At 38.3% G+C, this 19,335-nt stretch overlaps 1 protein-coding gene across 1 annotated transcript in view; it reads left to right on the plus strand.

The window, feature by feature from the left end:
• The window catches only part of scube3 (signal peptide, CUB domain, EGF-like 3), a 116,939-nt gene that overhangs the window by 13,934 nt on the left and 83,670 nt on the right, over positions 1-19,335 (plus strand). The window contains exons 2-3 of the mRNA XM_088920999.1: positions 7,751-7,873; positions 15,183-15,308. Of these exons, the coding sequence (XP_088777125.1) occupies positions 7,751-7,873; positions 15,183-15,308 (249 nt within the window). The remainder of the gene's footprint in view (positions 1-7,750; positions 7,874-15,182; positions 15,309-19,335) is intronic.

Genomic DNA, 19,335 nt, shown 5'->3' on the forward strand with positions numbered 1-19,335 from the left:
GAAAACACTGGACCATTAACTGCATTTTTTCTGTTACTTGATCTACAGTACATGATAAAGAGCAAACCAGCTTTCTCACACTTGTGCTTAACAGAATATGAAAAGCTCCACAAAAAGGCCTGTAACATTAGACATTCAAAGATGTCAGAGTTATGATGGCTGTATAGATTGAAGACAATTTTATGGTTGATTATAGCAGTTCATGTATTCAGTGAACTTTTTTATTATACACAGTATATTGTTTCTTTTGCCCTGTTTCTGATTCAGTTGAGGCTATTAACAGACTATGTAATGGGAGTAAATGTATTTATTAAAACTTTTAAACCTCGAGGTGTGTAGGGGAAAGAAATTAAGGTCACACCAGCTGAAAAAGCAGTGCTTTGTGCAGCACTGATATAGTTCCCTATCTCATTTCCTTTCACTCAACAGTTAGAAGTGAATTCAGGAGCTGTTTGTTTTTACTGGAACATTGAGTTAGCATGGCAAAAGGCAGTCTTAGCAGAAACAACAATAAACTTTTACAGAATGCATATAAGAAATTACGCAACACGAACGAAATTACATAAAAAGCCATATATAAACTTCACCTTAAAGACAACGGTCAAAGGATCTGTTTTATTTTACATAAATTTGTTTTTTTTCTCAATGTTTATTCACTCCAGTTTGAAATTCCTAATTTTACTCTATTCTGCCAAAACTATTCCCAACAGCTTATATACGTCAACTAAAACAAAAAAAGAGCTTTTCATCTATGTGCGTGAGTCAATTACAAGGGCAGTGTTACTGAATGCATTCTTTTTTCAAGTGTTCAGAAGAATGTCCTCTTAACTGAACCATAACAGTATTGATTCTGACATGTTTAGTTTAGCAGCAGAGGCATTTAAATTTTGAATCACTCCAGTGCAGTTCAGTTTCTGTTGTTCTTGAGACAATATTCTAATCCCAACTAATACACCCTTTTATCTCAATAACTGACTTTTTGTACCATTTCTCTGACGTAAATCATTTGCTAAGTGTATCTTCTCTATTGGAAAAAAAGAGTTTAAAAAATTAAAAAAAAACTCAAACTGAATCATTTGGCATTCTAAGACTGGGTATACTACTGTCTTGAGCCTGTTCATCTGCCCTAAACATCTTAAATCAGTACTTAACATACACATATTTACCTTTCCTTTAGCTTAAGTAAAGTTTTCATGTAAACTGTACAATTTCCATTCCATTGCCTTGTGTTCTTCGAATGAAAATGAGATGGTTGAAACATTATCTCCAATGCACTGTGTTCTGTAATGTCTGAATCTGCAGTAAATGCTTTTGTCTACTTTGAGGTCTTTTCATAGTCTTCCTCCTGAAAATGTTTTGGAAGACTGCTGTGACTTGTTTTTAATTCCTTCAACTTTTACAACGTTTTCTGCAAACATGCATCAGCTCGGAGCCTAATGTCTAACTATTTCACTCCTCGAGTCATAGACCTTCCACTTTAGCAGTCCCAGTCTAGGCTGTGGGGAAATCAAGAGCTTACTGTGCTGCATCCCCTCTGTAAGAGCTGAGTTATATGTGCTGACAAGGGTGGAGCTGCCACTGCATCTCCCTGGACAATGAAACTTTACTCCATACAAATCAAAGCCTTTTCTCAAACTAAAACCTGTTGCATGAAAGCCTACTTTACTGGTTTGAGAGGTGCCTGAAAGGATCACTGGGCAGCTTTGTAGAGCAGTTGTTGGCAGTTCTGAACTCATAACTGAGATCTGTGGGTTCAAATCTCAAATAAGACGATGCTGTTGTGTCCTTGAGCCAGGTACTTCATCCGAATTGTTCTGGGAGATATCCAGTCGCATAAATTGGAGTAAATGAGAGTCACTTTGGATAAAAGCATCAGCAAAAAAAAAAAATAGTAATAGTAATAATCATTATATGGTGAAAATTGTTTAAAATAAAATGAATAAATCACAAGGGGCAGTCTTAGGGCTTTATCTTCTTCAGGGCTGCTCTTCTTCTCAAGGATCTCTCTGCTCACATTAGGTGAAATGTCCTTTAACCTTGATGCAACCAGTGGCACTCTACATGCTCCTGTCACACTGTAAAGGCAGATAACATTTCAATCAGGGCACCACGGAGCTAAAAGTAAACTACCGAAATAGCCTGGTGTTCCTAGAATTCAAGTTCCTGGTTTTCACTGGCGTTGATGCGACAGCTTGTCGCTCTCCATTCAAGATAATTGAAGCCTGCTGTTTTCCTAGAGGTGGTGTGTGTGGCTGATAGCCACGCAGGAGTAATCAGACTTATTAACCTTTACCCCACAGGAAAGCACTTGCTTATATTGTCTTTTCATGAAGCTTGGTAACGACTGCTCGGTGGGGCAGAGAAATGGTGAAGTAACCACTCTCAATATTAAGAGAACCTTAGACTGGCAATAAAGAATAGCTAACTTTGTTTTTCCCCTCATCCACATGACAAGGTTTACAGTTAGAACTTTTATTTGAAACTAGTATAACCTGTATAACACAAATGATATTTAATGTTGCTTGTTTAGGGGAACAGAACAAAAATAGTTGTAATAGTTGCGGAACAAAAAGTACTTGAATGCCACTGATTGTGTGTAATTGTAAACATCCCGTAATCTTTTTAAATGTTTACTCAGCATCAAACGAAACTTATTATTCCATTTATGCACAGTGGCCTCCAAATGTATTCAAACCCCAAGTGAAAAAGAAACAAAAAACACATATACAGTACCAGAATGAGTTACAGATGGGATAAAGTCTTGCTAAGAAGAATTATACTGTGATCATAATAACAGTACAGAGAAATGTCATTGTGCCATACAGCGTCTTTTAAAAGTATTCAGGACCTTCCTATGATTCCAATTTTGTGAATGATGCATGCATATATTTTTAAACTTAATTATTTATTCCAAATCTGAAGACTTCTAAGGATAAAACAAGTTACAGTTAATGTCAGTTAAAAGTACAGAGAAAGATGAAATATGTTGAGTGCATGAGTATTCAGACGCATGGCCGAAGCACCTTTAGCAGCAATTACAGCTGCAAGTCTTTTTGGTTAAGTCTCTATCAATGTTTTACACTAGCTTGATGAAATTTCTGCCCATTCTTCATGGTAAATTTGCTTAAACTCTCATGTTGCCTGGAAATTGCTCATGAACACCAGTTTTCAAGTCTTTTCTCAAGAGTATTCAAGTAACGACTTTGACTGGGCCACTCTATGACAGTCAGTCATTTTCTTATTCTTCAGTCAGTCCAGTGTAGCATTGTCATTGTCCTGCTGAAAGGTGATTTTTTTATCCCAGAATTCAGCCTGAAAGAGGTTGTCCTGTAACATTTTCCATTACGTTGCTCCACGTATCCTCGCATCTATCTTGACGAGTTTCCTATTGATGAGAAGCTTGACGATAACATAATTCTGCACTATATATAGTTGAATTTGAGAAATCATAATGGTCATATTTATTCTTATTATTTAGTATTTCTCTAAATGAAATTCAACAAAAACCAATCTACAGTAACGTTCTGCTCTTTGGAAGTGCACTGGAAGCCTACTGAAGGTTTTCTGTTTACCTGGGGTGTGAAAAGAGGTAACACACTTAAGAAATTCAGTAGTACCAATATTCAGCAATAGTTTGGATTACCATGGTTAAGGTTAGAGAACTGTCCAAACACTACAGGCAAATGTTCCTTGACCTCCACATGTTTGGCGATGGCTATAAAGAACCTACGAAATTTGAATCTTGTTGTCCATTGTATTGTCCATTAAATAGAAATTTAAGACCTTTGGCAACTCTGCCATGAAGAGGGAACAAGTGCATCATTCCACCACAGGAATCCAAAAGTAAGAATTCTAAATCAACACAAACTGATATCTTAAGAATACAAAGTGTCAAAAACTACCATTTGATGCTACCTGCATGAATGTTGTCTTCTGAGGAGGAACCACAAAAAGAGGATTCCCCAGACTACATGTAAATGACAAGTGAAACCATGTTTTATTCTCAGATGAAATGCAAATTGAGCATTTTAGACATGTTCATCAGATTTATGTTTGGCATAAAAAAGGTGAACTCACATTAAGAAAATGCTCATTCCCGCTGTGAAGGGTGGGCACAGCACTGGGTCTATTATGTTTTGGGGTGGATGTGCATCTAGTGGTCCTGCAGCCCTTGAAAGGATAGGGAGAATCATGAACTCATGTTAGCCAAACATCTAGCTCCCTCTGCCAAGAAGTTAAGCTTGGCTGAAAATTGACATTCCAGCATGACAATGATCCAAAGCATACTGTACATCCAAATCAACTAAGAAATGGTTAACTGCACACATTAATAAAATAAATACTCTTGTCTAGCCTTCTTAATTTCCAGACCTTAATCTAATCAAACATTTGCAGCTCGACTTCAATAACGCAATTCACAAATGCAAACCAAAGCCTCTAATGGACCTAGAACAATTGTGCCTGAAGGAACGGTCAAAAACCTGCCTCAAAAGTGCCAGAACTTCACAGCACTCTGCAGGAATTGGTTTGTCAGAGTAATGAGTGGCAGCTGGGAATGAGCAAAATACTGATACATGGGTGTGAATACATGTGACTCTTATGTTTTCAGACCTTTATGAGAAATATGACTTTGCTATGAGCATTGTTATTAAAGATTACAGTATGACGTTTATAATTTTTTCTCTGGAATCATCCACTCTGTAAATCTTTATGTTAAAAAATACATTTTAAGATATTTTTAAAAAGATTTTTAAAGATATTTCTTATTTCATCAGGGATATGAATTAATCTGAAGGGCACTTTGTTTTAGAAAAATATTGTAAACAAATTTTAGATATTGTATAAATGGTTTTGGTGTCATTTTTATTCATTAATTATTTGTGACTATGATAAACTCATACAATTGTTGCATAAACATTAATTTACCTCATTACTGAGAAAATTGATGGGGTGACAAGGTCATTTAAGCATGACCTTATGTAAAGCCTGGTGAAAATGGAAAGGAACGACTTATTAAGAGCATAATGCCTTTATTCCATTAGAATGTTTCAGCAACACTTTAAATGGACTTATCAGTGGGGCCAGTTCCTTTAAGGATGAATCAAAGTTTTGTGTAGATCTCCTTTGTGGTTTTTGGTGAATAAGGCACTGGCATGCATAACAATACACCAGTTGTCCTGTACAACAAGAAATTGATGAGGAGATCCATTTGTGATGATCCAACTCCACTTGTATTAATTGCTGGCAACCTAAGTGTATGGTGCTACATTGATTTAAGTCATCAGTTGCTGCTTGTGTCTCGAGAGATGAGAATATGATTGTTTATGTAAGTTATGCTTATGTGATAAAGTTATACTAGGGATGCTAAAAGTCCCAGACTTGAGCACCACCACTGAACATTAGTGGGGAGATAAAGGGTGGATTCAAGAATCTCATCTAACAGTTTATTGGAAAAAAAGTCATGGTTTTGACTTCAGTAATGAGGCTGCTTAGCTGCTTCCATATTCCCTCAACCCTTTAGAGAAAGAAGAGCTTCCTGTTCTGAATGTTAAATGTACTCTTGTCCTCAGGTTTGTTTTTTTGCCTTTGTCAATACCTATCAGGATTTTGTATTTGGAATTTCCCATTACATACACCATATTGATTTCTAGCCATCATTTGACATTTTATATTTTGTGATACACATTATTCTTTACTATTTGTAACATATGACATTCCTATCTTCTGTGTGGATACTCTGTGTGCATTTTTAGAACAGCTGAACTGACATATTGATTATGGATAATGATATTCTTTATCTATGTTTTAATGCGAGTATTTACTAATTAGTTATAAAAAGGTATACGTGTACCAAAGATTGTATTATTGTGTATTATTATAGAGTATATAAAAAGGGATTTACATTTAAAGGGATTTTTGAAGTCTTATGATTTTATGGAAAACACCTTATGTTTTGTTTTGGGCAGTAGGGTGCATTTAAGCACACTTTTAGCTTCCTTCCACAGTAAATGTTTTGGGCAGATACACTTTTAGTGTTGTGGACTGCATTACCTTACAGGTGTTACATGCATCATTTGTGGTAAAATCATTTGAAAGTTTCAGATTGCAAGTGGGTAAATTAATATTAAGTGTGGATCTGAGTCATTGTATGGGATCACTTGTCTTTCAGTATATCTGTGTCAGAATTCAAGACACTGTAAATAGCCATTTCACATGAGTGATTAACTTGTATCCCCTGTACCCTTCACCCAGGATGCCTGCAACTTGTATGTGTAGTTATCCTGCACTGTTCACAATTGTGAGGAGTGGCATCTTTCTCTTTAGATGTCTTTATTTATCAACCATGGAAAATGTAGATTTTTTTAAAGTAATGTTATTTGCAAAGAAAATTCCAGTGCAGGCTGCAGAAGGGGATTGTCTCATGTGCCTTTTAATTGCTTGTTAAATTTCTTAGACTCTGACCACACTAGTGTTTATCATAGTTTTGTTCTGTCCTTGGTATTGTGCAAATTACAGCTTGAGTAAAAAATTAAACAACTCTAGATACTGTTGAGTTCATCCTTTTGAAAGCTCTGGCAAGCTATGGCGCTATACAAATACACCTAACTGAAAAACAGCTGATACAATCCACTGCCATTTCAGAAGTTGCTTAAATTATTCCTCCCCTTTACTGTATACTGTATGTGACACATTTTTTTCAATTGTGTATTAGACCACAGAAGTCACATAAAAGATGCCCTTTCATTCACAAGAGGCTAATAGCACTGAAATGCAGTATCAGATAAGGATCACATTGTGAAGCAGTTCAACCATGTCAGTCTTTACACTGAGTAATCCCAAACACCTGTGGCTGTTAACTGAGATCAGCTGTGATTAATGAAAATCTCTGTGAAGTGTAGAACAGATTGAATTCCTACAGCATTTACAAAAGGAGTGTTAGGTAAACTGTAGGTGAAGTCTCCTGAGAAATCCATGCACTATCCATGGAAACACATAGAGTTTGTTTAGCTTGACAAAGTAAAAATAGTGCGTATATCATCTTGAGCCCCTGTGAGGCAGGGACATGTGTTGCACAAGGCTGGGAAATATTGACAGCCCAATCCCATCCCTTTCCTCTAGTAGAGTTACCTTCAGATCTTCAGATGAAGTCGTGGTGGGACTGAAACACACAATACTCCACTTCCACCAGAGTTCAGTAGACGTGAGTTCTGTCCAGGGAAGGTGGTGAAGGCCTTTCTTAGCAACTGTGTATTCATTGGTTACCACTTACACTGCCATTCATCTGGTAGGGGCTTTGTCATATTCTGGACATTGAGTCCAGTGTGTATGTTTAATCTCGAATTAACATTGCTGAGTGTTATACTTATTTTTTCAATTTTATGCTCAGAGAACCTTAAAATTAAGAATGACTTTATTTAAGAAATAAAATGTTTGAGTTCAGGTTTTGTGCTATTTATATCAAGCAGTTTGTTTTATTGAATTATGTTGGTTTTGTTGAAACATGCACAACTCAACAAATCAGTTAAAACAATGTTTTATTTTCATGTGGTATCCTTGAAGTAAAACAGATGTTTTTAATGTATATGCAGAATTAAAAAGATTTTTTAAATTACATTCTTGCTGTTGTTTTTTTATAGGTCATATGCAAGTACAGTACCTTTATAAATGTATACTATTAACCTGCATCCATATTATTCAACAGCTTGTTATTCTGCTTTACACTGTTTTCTCTATTTCTCTCTGTGCCCAGATGTTGATGAGTGTGCAGAAGCATTGGATAACTGTAACATCGACGCTATCTGTCAGAACACCCTGAAGTCTTATAAGTGCATATGCAAGTCTGGCTATACTGGGGATGGCAAGCATTGCGAAGGTAAGAGAGAGCCCCAAAATTCTCCTCTCAGATGTGCCCTGGTCTGCCTGCAGACATCCTAAAGCTTGTGTATACAGTACAGTGCCCTACAAAATTATTCAAACCCCTGATGAAACAGTAACAAAACATTAAATAACAGAAAGATATACATCTTTTTATATATAGATTCAATAATATTTCTTCCTTCAAAATATTAAAACTGTAATACAGTAATCTGAATAGCATTGCACAAAACAAAGTCATATTTCTTATATAAACAATTTAAATCCAAAAAACATGAGATTACACTGACTAGATGCCTCTTGTAGCGTGCTAGCATGTTGGTTCTGTTACTTCAGATGGGAACATTCCTACATGCAGAACTTTAACTCTTTAAGTCCTTCTGACCCTTATATTTCCATTAGTGGCCAGCCATCTTGATTTAGAATCAAAAATATTCAATGGGATTGAGCTCTCGAGATTGAGTAAACCTTTCATGAGCATTTATTTTGTGTGCAATTAACTATTCTTTTATTGATCTGGGTGGATGCTTTCGATCATTGTCATGCAGGAATATCCATTTTTGGGCAAGCTTGAGGTTCCTGACATAAAGAACCAGAAAATGTGCTGGTATGTTTTTGGGATCATGACATTCCCTACCTGGACAAGGGCTCCAAGACTCATAGATGCAAAACAGTCCCAAAACATAATAGACCTCCACAATATTTCACAGTGGGTAATGGTGTTTTCTCAAAAAGAGCTTTGTCTTTTTTTTTACGCCAATTCAAATGCTGATGAGCATTCCAGAAAACTCAAATTTCATTTCACCTGACCATTCATTTTCATTGAATGGTCACCTGACATTTTCACCTGAGCAAGCCATTGTATTGTAACGCATACGGCCACCATTGGTTGTGAGAGCCGGCTTACCAGAGCGGTGATGTCACCGCCCTTCCCTGTGAATACCAGGGCACGCAGCCGCCGGGCTGATGGGAGATTTCCCTTTGGCTCAAGAGGCTGGGTCCCTGTTGAGTGACGCCGGAGGCCCGGGTTTGAGTCCCCGACGGTGGGGGGCCAACCTGAGGTGGCAGCGGCGAGGGTGCCCACGTGAACCCCGAAGCGCTACAGTATCTACTGTAATTCTAATGATGTTTAGCAACTTTGAGTTGGCTCTTTTTGTGGTTTGCCCTCAAAAGAGGTTCCTTCCTTGCAGCCCAGCTATGAATGCCATACTCACGCAGGTGACTTCAAACACTTCTCCACTTTGTGCAAGATGCATGTAAGCATTGGACATCTCCAGCTGTTACCTTTGGATTTACGGTTGTCTCCCAGACCACTTGTTTCACAGCCTGTGGTGGCAAGATAGACTTGTATCATATTCCTACTAGGGATGTCCTATATCAGTAGTCTAAAAAATGTCTTAATAATAGGCATTACAGTGGAAAGTGGTATATTCATCTGTTTGTGGGCTCCTTTATAGCCATCTCCCAACTTATGGAGGTCAGTGACGATTTGCCTGCAGTCTACAGTGAGCTGTTTGACTTTAACTATGATTCATGTTGGTGACACAAGCTGTGTATCACCTCCCTTTATAACCCATGGAAACAGAAAATCGGCAGAGACTTCTTTATTTTGATCAGGAGGATATCATTGTACGTGCTAATAGGAAAAAATTCCTGTATAATTGTTTTTGTTAAATTTTATTTCAAGGAATACTGATACTGAATAAATGTCACCCTCTTGTTTTCTGCAATTTATTCATTTCTCAAAAATATGACATTGTGCTGTGCAATGCTATTGTGATGATAGTATAACATTTATAGACTTTTTTAAGTGGGACACATAATTCAATCCATAACTTATTCTGCTAAATGATGGTTCTTGTTCCTATTTTATTGGGCGTATGAATACATCTGAAGGGCACTGAATGTCGTGGAGATGGCTACATTCAGCATGCGATTAAAGTGTTATTCTTGGGCATCTCTAGGAAGTTGAATGCAGCCTTTATTTATGATGAAAATTGTTCTGTGAAAGTGCCATACATATATAAATACACAGTAGTACAGCCACAGGAACACAGAGCCTAGCTTGGTCATACATGGGTAACACATACTGTATATAACACAATCACCCATACAATGTTGTATACATTTAGATTATGGGTTGCAGCAGAGATGTTCCCTATCCAGAAAGCCTATACACAAAAAACAAGAAGAAGCCATATGTTAGTTAGTAGTTAATATGTTCATGGACATCAGTGGCCCAATTATTAGAAAGGTCCTAATAAGTCATCATTTAAAATGTGTCATGGCGATTCATTTTACACACTAAATGTAACACGTGTCTCTTCCTGACGTGCTGTCTTAGAATCACATTGTGCAGTACCATGGCTATCTTTACAGAAGAAAACAGGTGCATTGCCTGTACAGTATGTTTGAATGTACATCTCAAATGCATGTGTACTGCACACACACAGTCATGTGATATACTTAGGAAACTGCAATTAAATGCTCTGACAGGGAAAGACAATCACATTGCATCCTCACAAGAGACAGTGCTTCATTTAAAGGATGTAGTACAGAAGAAACACAGCTTGAAATATTTAAATGATGAAATACTGTAAGTATAGATGTATATAGAAACCTAGCTGCTTGGAAAGTATTTATCCCTGGGGCTTACAGAGCAAAAAATAAAACCTTCTGGGCTCCACAATGAATTTCATAAATCAGGCATATTAAAAAAGACAGCTTTTCCTTTTCTGAGAGTTTCTGATGCAAATAATTCTTTGTACAATGTGTTTCTAAATGCTGGTAGATTTTCCCAGGAGTGATGAGACTAACACATTTCACATTATAGAAAGAGAGGCAAAAACACATGCACTTGCAAGATTTCATGCATGTGGGAGGTGAAACACTAAAACCCAGAAGCTTCGTGATTCAGTGTGGGTCAATGCCATATGGCAGGTTTTACAGGTTCAGGTGGTGATCTCACATGTTTCATATCAAATGAAAAATTAATAAAACCTTGAACTGCATCTTGTATGGAGCCTTGCCTTTCAGCGCTATCATGGTGCTCAGCAGTCTCTGAGCTCCTCTAAATGTGTAATCAAAAGCAGCTCTGAGGGTTTGTTATGAAGTAACCCTGGGAAAACATTCTGTTTATAATCTGTAAAATGAATAGACAGGACAGGTTTTTTAACCCTGCTAGGGCACTTTTGTGCCGAGCAGCCTTGTATCTCCAGCTTCAGATGTTGACTGTAATGCATATATTTTGAATTCAATGGCTGCTTTACCTTCTGTCTCTTTTAGAAAAGAAAGAATATGACATTTTACATAATGTGAAATTACTTTTGTATTTTTATTTTTTACTTTGTTTAAAATGATTACACGTTTATGAAAGAAACATACTCCCTATAAAAGCCCTATGATCCTGTTTTCCCAAGATCATTCAAAGCTGCTGCAAATACATTATGTTTGGGAAAAATACTGTAGTGCAGGTTTAAATATTCAGCATGAATATCAATTTAAAATTTTAGCAGTATGTATTTTTGTGCCACAGATTAAGCAGTGTGTTGCACTTTAGTTTGAGATTCGTACAATTGAAATAAATACCTCTGCACATTTAATGTTTTCTGAAAGAAAAAAAAATGTTTCTTTTTGTTTGTCCTCAAAATATTTTGGATCATCTATTCTGGAAATAATACAATAATGTTCTTAAAAGGATAAAAGGATTTGCAGACTGATATTAAAACTCAGTTATTAACAGCACAAATCAGGAAAACATTAAATTCAATTACTGTCTAGTTTTTGTATTCCTAATTACAGTTTCTGGTGTTTGACACCAGTGCTGACACAGTTTTTAGGGCCGTTCAATACCTGATTGTTCTGTACTCCACTATCAACATCACTCCTTCTGTTGTCAAAGCACTATTGTGTCCAGTTGCACTGATGTGCATTAGCAGGGACATCCTCCTAATCTGTGTGGAAAATGCTATCCTATATTTTTATATGATTAGAAGGAGCATGATCTGTAGTTAGATTTATACTCTACAGCTTCTGCAAGACACTTTGTGGCATGGAGACAGTGATAGCAATTTCTCTTTCTGAGTGCAAATAAGAAATTGGCTCAAAAACACCTTAAAGGCAAATAGCAATCAGGCATGCAGACGTTACCTCCGGAGATTTAAGCTTTCATTGGAAACTCTTCTTCTTTGATATGTTTTCTCCCTCATTTATAGATTTGCTCCTTCTTCTGCTTTTCTTTGGCCTGACAGCAGCTCTCCATGCCGAGAGGTACATCCAGGGTGCTTTTTGTCACAAGCGGGAAAACAAATACAATTTGAAAAACAGCAACTGAGCAGCATTTTGTAATGCTAATGTAGGTCATTAGCACCCTGCTGAGGTAGTGGATGTATGGTGTGAAGCTTTGCTCTTCCCAGATAATACCTCAAAAGAGAAGAGCTCCTTTTTCATCCACTGTGTACTGAGCGCTTCTGCACTCAATACTCTCCACACCCTCAGTTCCATGTAAATAAAGTGTCACATTCAACTCTCCTGTATCCCTATGGTAATTGCCTTTTAGCATTGGGCAGTTTCAGTGTTAAATAGTCTATCTGTGGAATACTTTGGATGTGCGATGAAGTATATCACGTGCCTAAATCTCTACAGAGATTCATAGTGAGGCATTGCATGCACATATTCTTCAGCAGATTGTGAGTAATCGGCTTGTGCTACTTTTAAGATGACGTATATGCAGTCTTTCATGTGGTTGATGAGACTATTTTGATTAACAGGATGCAAATGCTTAGCATGACAAGGGTAATGTTGTCTGTGTCCAAACTGTGAGCCTCACAAATATGTCCCTGTGTGTAAATGTATGCAGCGTCACTGTCATTCATTACGAGAGCGGTCCAAGGGGGAGTCTGTGCTGTATCTTGCGCTCCTCCGAGCGTGTTTACAGATGTTATCTTAATGCAGATCACCCAGCTCTTTATAGCTGTAACACAGAGATGGATGCAATATAATTTTTTCGTGTCCAGGAATGTTTTCAATTCCGTATCTTCTCGTTGAACCGAGCAATGCAAACACATTTACGCAGAAACAGGGTTTCATAATAACACATAGGGCAGTTGCTTTCATCCTGTAGTGTGCATACTGTACGTGAGCATGCAAAGCATGCTTTGCCACCGGTACACAGAACCAGCTACCAGCAGCAGGGAATCCTTTCTAGACCCTCCCCACCCCCACTTACCTCCTTCACCACATTCATGTTCAGCCCATACTGTCAGTTATGAGGGTAATGTCTTATTTGTTCATCTAAAATTAGACGACTAATAAATAAATTAGATACTTCTATGAGCAGCTCTTTAAGGGACGGAGAGAGAGATCACAGATTTTTTTTCACATTCTGAATCGTTTTATTTATATTTAGATGTCTTTTTTTTATTTCTGCAGCATGAGTTCATTAAAAGACTCACAGTAAACCTAAGGAAGTGAGCTGAGGAAGTGTATTTTTCAAAGATAAAAATATCGATGGGTTCATCCATCAATGCACGGTGCTGTGCTGTTTCTTTGGTTTGCCACTTCACTATCTAGTAGTAGAAATTCAGCATGATGACAGGATACTCAAGACACAAAACCAAGCTCCCCAATAAAGGTACTATTTCAGGTTGAGACCTGTATTCTGGACATTACCTCTTTATTCACCTATGTTGGTTTTGGCGTTAGCCAACAATGACTGGGATTCCCCAAGAACATTCACATTCCTGGCACACATTCTGTTCAAACCCTGCCAGGATTGAGTGGGTTTGACTTGGCCAAGGTGTCCTTGGCTTCCTACACAACATTCATCCCTGGGACGGGCCTGTGAAGCTACAGCAGTTTCACTTCTTCACTCAGTGCTAACTGTGCTCTAGGCACTTGGAACTCAGTCTGTGTAAAGGTGGTTGTCTCAACAATGCACATTCCAGAGGAAGGTGTGCACATTATAGGGTGATTCCAACTTGTCAGGGTTAGGAAGAAAAAAAGACCATTTCAGATTGCAAAAATAATTATGTATTAATTCTTAATAAAAGTATTTAGCAAACATAGAGAGGCTGACGTGCGCATTTATAAACGACTGTCCATCTTCCCTGGAGATGGGGATTGCTATCTTGAAGTTCGTTTTGATAACAATAATCCATTTCATAGGGAATAACTGCTGTTTGTAATGTGTTTTTCCCCTGCTGGGAGTTGCAATAAGGGGGGGATCTGCGCATTCATCTTGAACAAAAGACCCCCACCCCCCCACCCCCCTCCTTCCCTCCGATTGATTTCTCTTAAGGAGAAGGCAGGCAGGCCGCTTCCCCGTCCTGTCAGGTTAAATTAAGCAGCCCTCACCTCTGCATCAAAGCCCCCACAACAACAAAGGCAGGCCATCCGGCTAATTTGCTGTAAATTGGCCAGTAAATGAGTAGGGACTGCCTGTACCTCCTGCCTGCACTTCATCAATCCTGCTATAGCTAACCAGCCGCTCGCCTGTGTGTTGTTTCAGCTGCGGCCTTGCTTCATCTAGCGGCTTTCTCCTTCTCCCTCTGTATCTCTTTTTTCCCTTTCCCCCGTTTCCTCTTCCCCCTCTCTTCATATTTCTCCTTCTGTTTTGCTTGTCATTTCCCCTTTTCCTCCTTTCATTATCCACTTGTTTTCTCTGCCGTTCATTTCCTCCCTTTTCCCTGTAGGAAAGGCTTTTGGAAATATATGAATATACAAATTCATTTTTTAAAATTTTATTCATAATAAATCTACCCGTTCACTCACGGTTCTTGTAGTCCTGACATGCTGCTGTTTAATCTATTATACTTCAGCGTCACACATTTTCTTAGCTCTGGCCAATAGATCTTGCTACTCATCAGTCCTTGTAAATCACTATTTCATACTCTTAAAGACGCTTTTTATGTACTGTTATGTATAGATATAATGCCTAAAGGTAAATGAATGCCAATTATATTTTCCCTGAAGTGCTTTTACATGTATGTTAAATAACTTACAATAGTTTACATATAAATGTACTGTTGTTTCACATATGAAATTGTTTTGTTGATGTGCAGTAAGTGATATAAACATATTTAATATACTGTAGTGCCTGAAACCATGTACAATGACCAGTTCATCACACTGCATGCTTTCAAATAGATGAATTGATTGAACTGCCTCACACTTTCTCATTTTGGAAAACTGAAAAACCATCTTAACCAAGTGTGTCGTATTACTTAATCTATATGTGTGAAAAATGGGGTCCAGCGTTGGCTGCTTCTAATGTGTCCCCTGACGGTGTTCCATCTACGTATTTGCAGACATCGACGAATGTGAGAGTGATTACAATGGGGGCTGTGTGCACGAGTGCATCAACATCCCGGGGAACTACCGCTGCACCTGTTATGATGGCTTCAGACTGGCACACGACGGACACAACTGTCTGGGTGAGTGATCTCAAATTCAAAACCCACACACCTCCCACCGATCTGTACAGCACAGCAGATCTATTGATAAACTTTCTAATATCTGTCAGCTCCTTTTCATTTTTGTTCATCACCTTCATCTCCTAAGCCCCTGGTTCTCCATCCCCCTTCCTCAGACTGGTACCAGTCACTCGAGCGGTGCTGACCAGTCCTTGTTGAGACTTACATTATTGATTAATATGTGTTTGTTCTATGGGGTATTTTTAGCTTAAAATAGTCCTCAAAGGTGGAGAAGCTTAAAGAGGTGGTCCCTATTACATAAAAGGTCGAAAATGCACTGTTGTACATAACCCATACACACTCAGCAGTCTATTTCAAAGACAAAGAACCAGAAATAGCAAATCCAAGTCAAAATACGTATAACTCTTTCAGTAATTCCCCATTTGAATTATACCTAGTTAAGCCTCTTAGAGAACAATTAACAGAACAATATAATGACATTCATAAACCTATATGATTATTCTTTCAAAATCAATAGGTACATAAGTTTTCATAGTAAATCAAAAACTAACCCCAGCGATAGTTCTACTGTAGGTCTAAACCTAAAACGTATTATTAAATGCATTTTGACAAGTGTTATGTTAAGTGTGATTACTCTTACATGATGTTTTTTTCTTGATAGTATTTGTTATATACAGCTGTTTTATATTTACTTTAGGCTTCATAACACTGTAAGTACTGTAATACAGTCTAGTGATGTAGGAAGGATTGGCACTGCTTTTGAACATCTCTCTTGAGGATGTACTAGTCAGGGAGTATCAACAGCTGGTACACCTGGCAAATCACAGTGGTAGGTCAATATGTAAAAGCACAAAAACATGCCCATTAATCACATGCATTTTTTTACAATAATAATATCTAATTATGTGGAGACTTGGACAGTTTTCCACTGTCAAAAATGTGCCCTGGCTAAAAAATAATTTATTTAAGAGTTTGTAAATATCCTTGAGGTTAATAAATGAACTACTACTTCTAGTCATTTCCTTGTTGCTATTAACAGGTATATCTGCAGTAGATTCTCCAGTAAGAACTATGAAGTGGTATAAATTTATGAAGACTCTGACCTTAGGACTCAACTTAGAGTTTGCTGTCAAAGGGCAATATTTTTCCAAGGTTTAATGTTACAGTAGTGTGTACTTCACATCATGTCCGTGAAACATACTTTAAACTACAGAGGTAACAAAATTAGGGAAAGCTGACTTTTTTCTAAGAACATGAGCCAATCTTGGGTTTTCCCAAGTTTCTTTCGCAGTTGATTTAGATTACATTGTGGAGTGAAGAGCTTTGAAGTATAAGCAGTGGTAAATTATTAAAAATGACTCAGCTATGAATGCAGTTTCTGCTTTAGTGACTCTGACTTCAGCTGTCTTTAATTAGAGACAAACAGTTATGTGATAAATACCGATATCCCTCTGTGTTACAGAGTTTTACACAGTTCTTCCTGCGTAATCACTGCTCGGCACTGTCTGATGTTCTGCCCCTTAGCTTTACCCCCAGGGGCACATACAGTTTCTTTCCCACTCACACACTTGTCTTAAACTGCCTCCCTCTGAACCTTCACCTCCAAGCATTAGCATTCAAAACTGTCCTCAAAGGACCTCAGCTTACGCTGTAAGGACCAAAGCATGTTCCTCTCCACTTTGCTTCTCTTAGTTGGGAGACTTTTGATCCCTAACAGTATGTGAGCTTGAATCACTACACCTAAATGGCCTGTTCTCTACCAGTCCTTCATCAGTGAATCAGGAGTGCCCTTCCCTGCTCTGAGCTCCAGTCCATACTGCTCCCCCTCCCTTACTCTGCGCCCTGAGCACCAGCCAGACAGTCTGTGTGCTGACAGGGCCCTGGGTGACTCCAGCCTGTTGTTTGGTGAGCGTGGTGCCAACACCTAGATAGGGCGCTGTGCTAACTTGTATCACGGAGCAGCTCTCTCTCGGGGAATTTCCCTGGCTCTGTTGTGCCGTGAAGCCTTGTGTTCGTGCAGCTTTGATAGATGTCAGACTTCAAGCTTAAACGCCTCCAGTAATTCATAAATCTTTTTTTCTTTTTTAAAAGAGATTAATTAATAGTACTTAACAATACCTGAGCCCACTCCCCTGCTGGTTTTAAACATTTCCTAGAAGTGTTTAAAAATTCATCATCAAGAAAATGTGTATTATCATAGACATTTAGATAACACTGAGCCTTGTTTTAGTTATCTTATTTTTCGTGTCTGCATTTAGAATTTTGACAGCTGTCATAGAGGCACTGTGCAATATGAACTTGACTGCAGCATTTGCAGCACCCTAGGCTTTCAGCATCCCCCACGCTGGTACTATGAAATACCACATCTACTGTATATAAGTAATACCAAGACTGAGCAGGATCAAATGATGGCAAGGAAGAAATACAGAGGCTCCACACAGCAACAATGTTTTTGCAGCTACAAATCCCACAATCAAACACAGGGGACAATGAGGAAGCGTTGACAAACTTCACCCAACAGCCCCCCCTCCCCCCCTCAAAGCCATTCAGCTTTTTAGCATATCACACATACCACAGCCCCATTCCATAGATTCGATGTTGATTGGAGGAGAGGCGCATCCCTCAGTGACAGCACCACATACCTGTAAGCACCCATGAGGCCACAGGGGTGACTCAGAGCCTGGAGAGCCCTAGCCCACTAATCCCCACTTCACCATTGGTGGCACTCAGCCACCTGTGTGGGGAATGCTGGCAACTAGTCAGCTAGTGACACTACCCAGGCTCAAACCCATGATCACAGAGCTTAACCTGTGTGTGGGAGAGCACAGTTAACAGTTGAGCCATTCACAAAGCTCCCACTTACTTTCATTTTTTACTACTGAATATCCCTTATTGAATTGTCCCGCAACAGGTGTCCTGTACGTGGAGTGCATACCACACTCCTGGCAGTGTCAGAGTAGTCAAGCTAGAGAGATTATTTTATTAAAGAAAAGGTTGTTTTTTCATGTTGGCAACTTTTCACAAAATCAATACATTTGAAATATTATCTTTGAGCTGTAGCATAGGGTGGGACTGCTACATGATGTCTGAAGACAAAGTGATGAGCAGTTATGAGATCAATGCACATATACAGTAACAAGTCTGAAGTCTTTGGATGACAGACGCTTTTAGAACAAATCCAATTTTTATGGATTGTACCTAAATGCAGGTAGGTTAGGGTCTGGAGAATCACTTTATGGTTGTGCTGTTTTATTATTATTATTCAATGGTGATAGCCACCTGTACTGTGCAGTCTATCAGTGTCTCATACTGATAATGGACAAAAGCACAGGAAGTGACTCCTTAAAATTTTAGTATTCAAAACTTGTAGATTGGCACTTTTCCTTGCTGTGGGTGCTTTCATTAATCATGTTCTTTTTTAGTGGACGTTTTGAAAGTTAAGCTGTAGGTTATTGCAATTATCTATTCAATAAAAATAATGAAGGACAATATTCCTCTTTTCTGTCAATCATAATCCAAGCAAAAACTCTACAAACTTGAGTTTCTGATGTTTCTCGGTTTTGAGATGATTTGGAAACATAGCATGTACATTTTAAATTGCTGTATTGAATTCCATTAAATAGCAAATTCCCCATCTTTATATGTGCAACTCGAATCCTATCCAGTTACTGTCCCGAACTACACATAGACACATTGGTTCATTTTCCGAGTCATTTAACATTGGGCACTTTGGTCTGTACGGATCATTTGCTGTTCAGTGGATGCGCTCCAGTCTTGCATGCATGTGTAATTGATGCTCTGGTAGTGCGGATCATAAGTTTAAAAGGCTTTTGTACACTTGAATGGGTTGTCCTGCCAATATCTGGAAATTTGCTCCTGTGATCCATTTCCTGTATGTATAGATTTATTTTTTCATTCTCCCTCCCTGTGTTTGTTTGTGTCTTGGTCTTCTTGTAAGGGTTTTGCTAAGCAGGTGAGCTGCAGGTCACGTAGCAGAGGAAAACTCCCCGGACCTCATGCTTCTGAC

Source organism: Atractosteus spatula, chromosome 7, assembly GCF_055471065.1.
Source record: "Atractosteus spatula isolate fAtrSpa1 chromosome 7, fAtrSpa1.hap1, whole genome shotgun sequence".
Lineage (NCBI taxonomy): Eukaryota > Metazoa > Chordata > Actinopteri > Semionotiformes > Lepisosteidae > Atractosteus > Atractosteus spatula.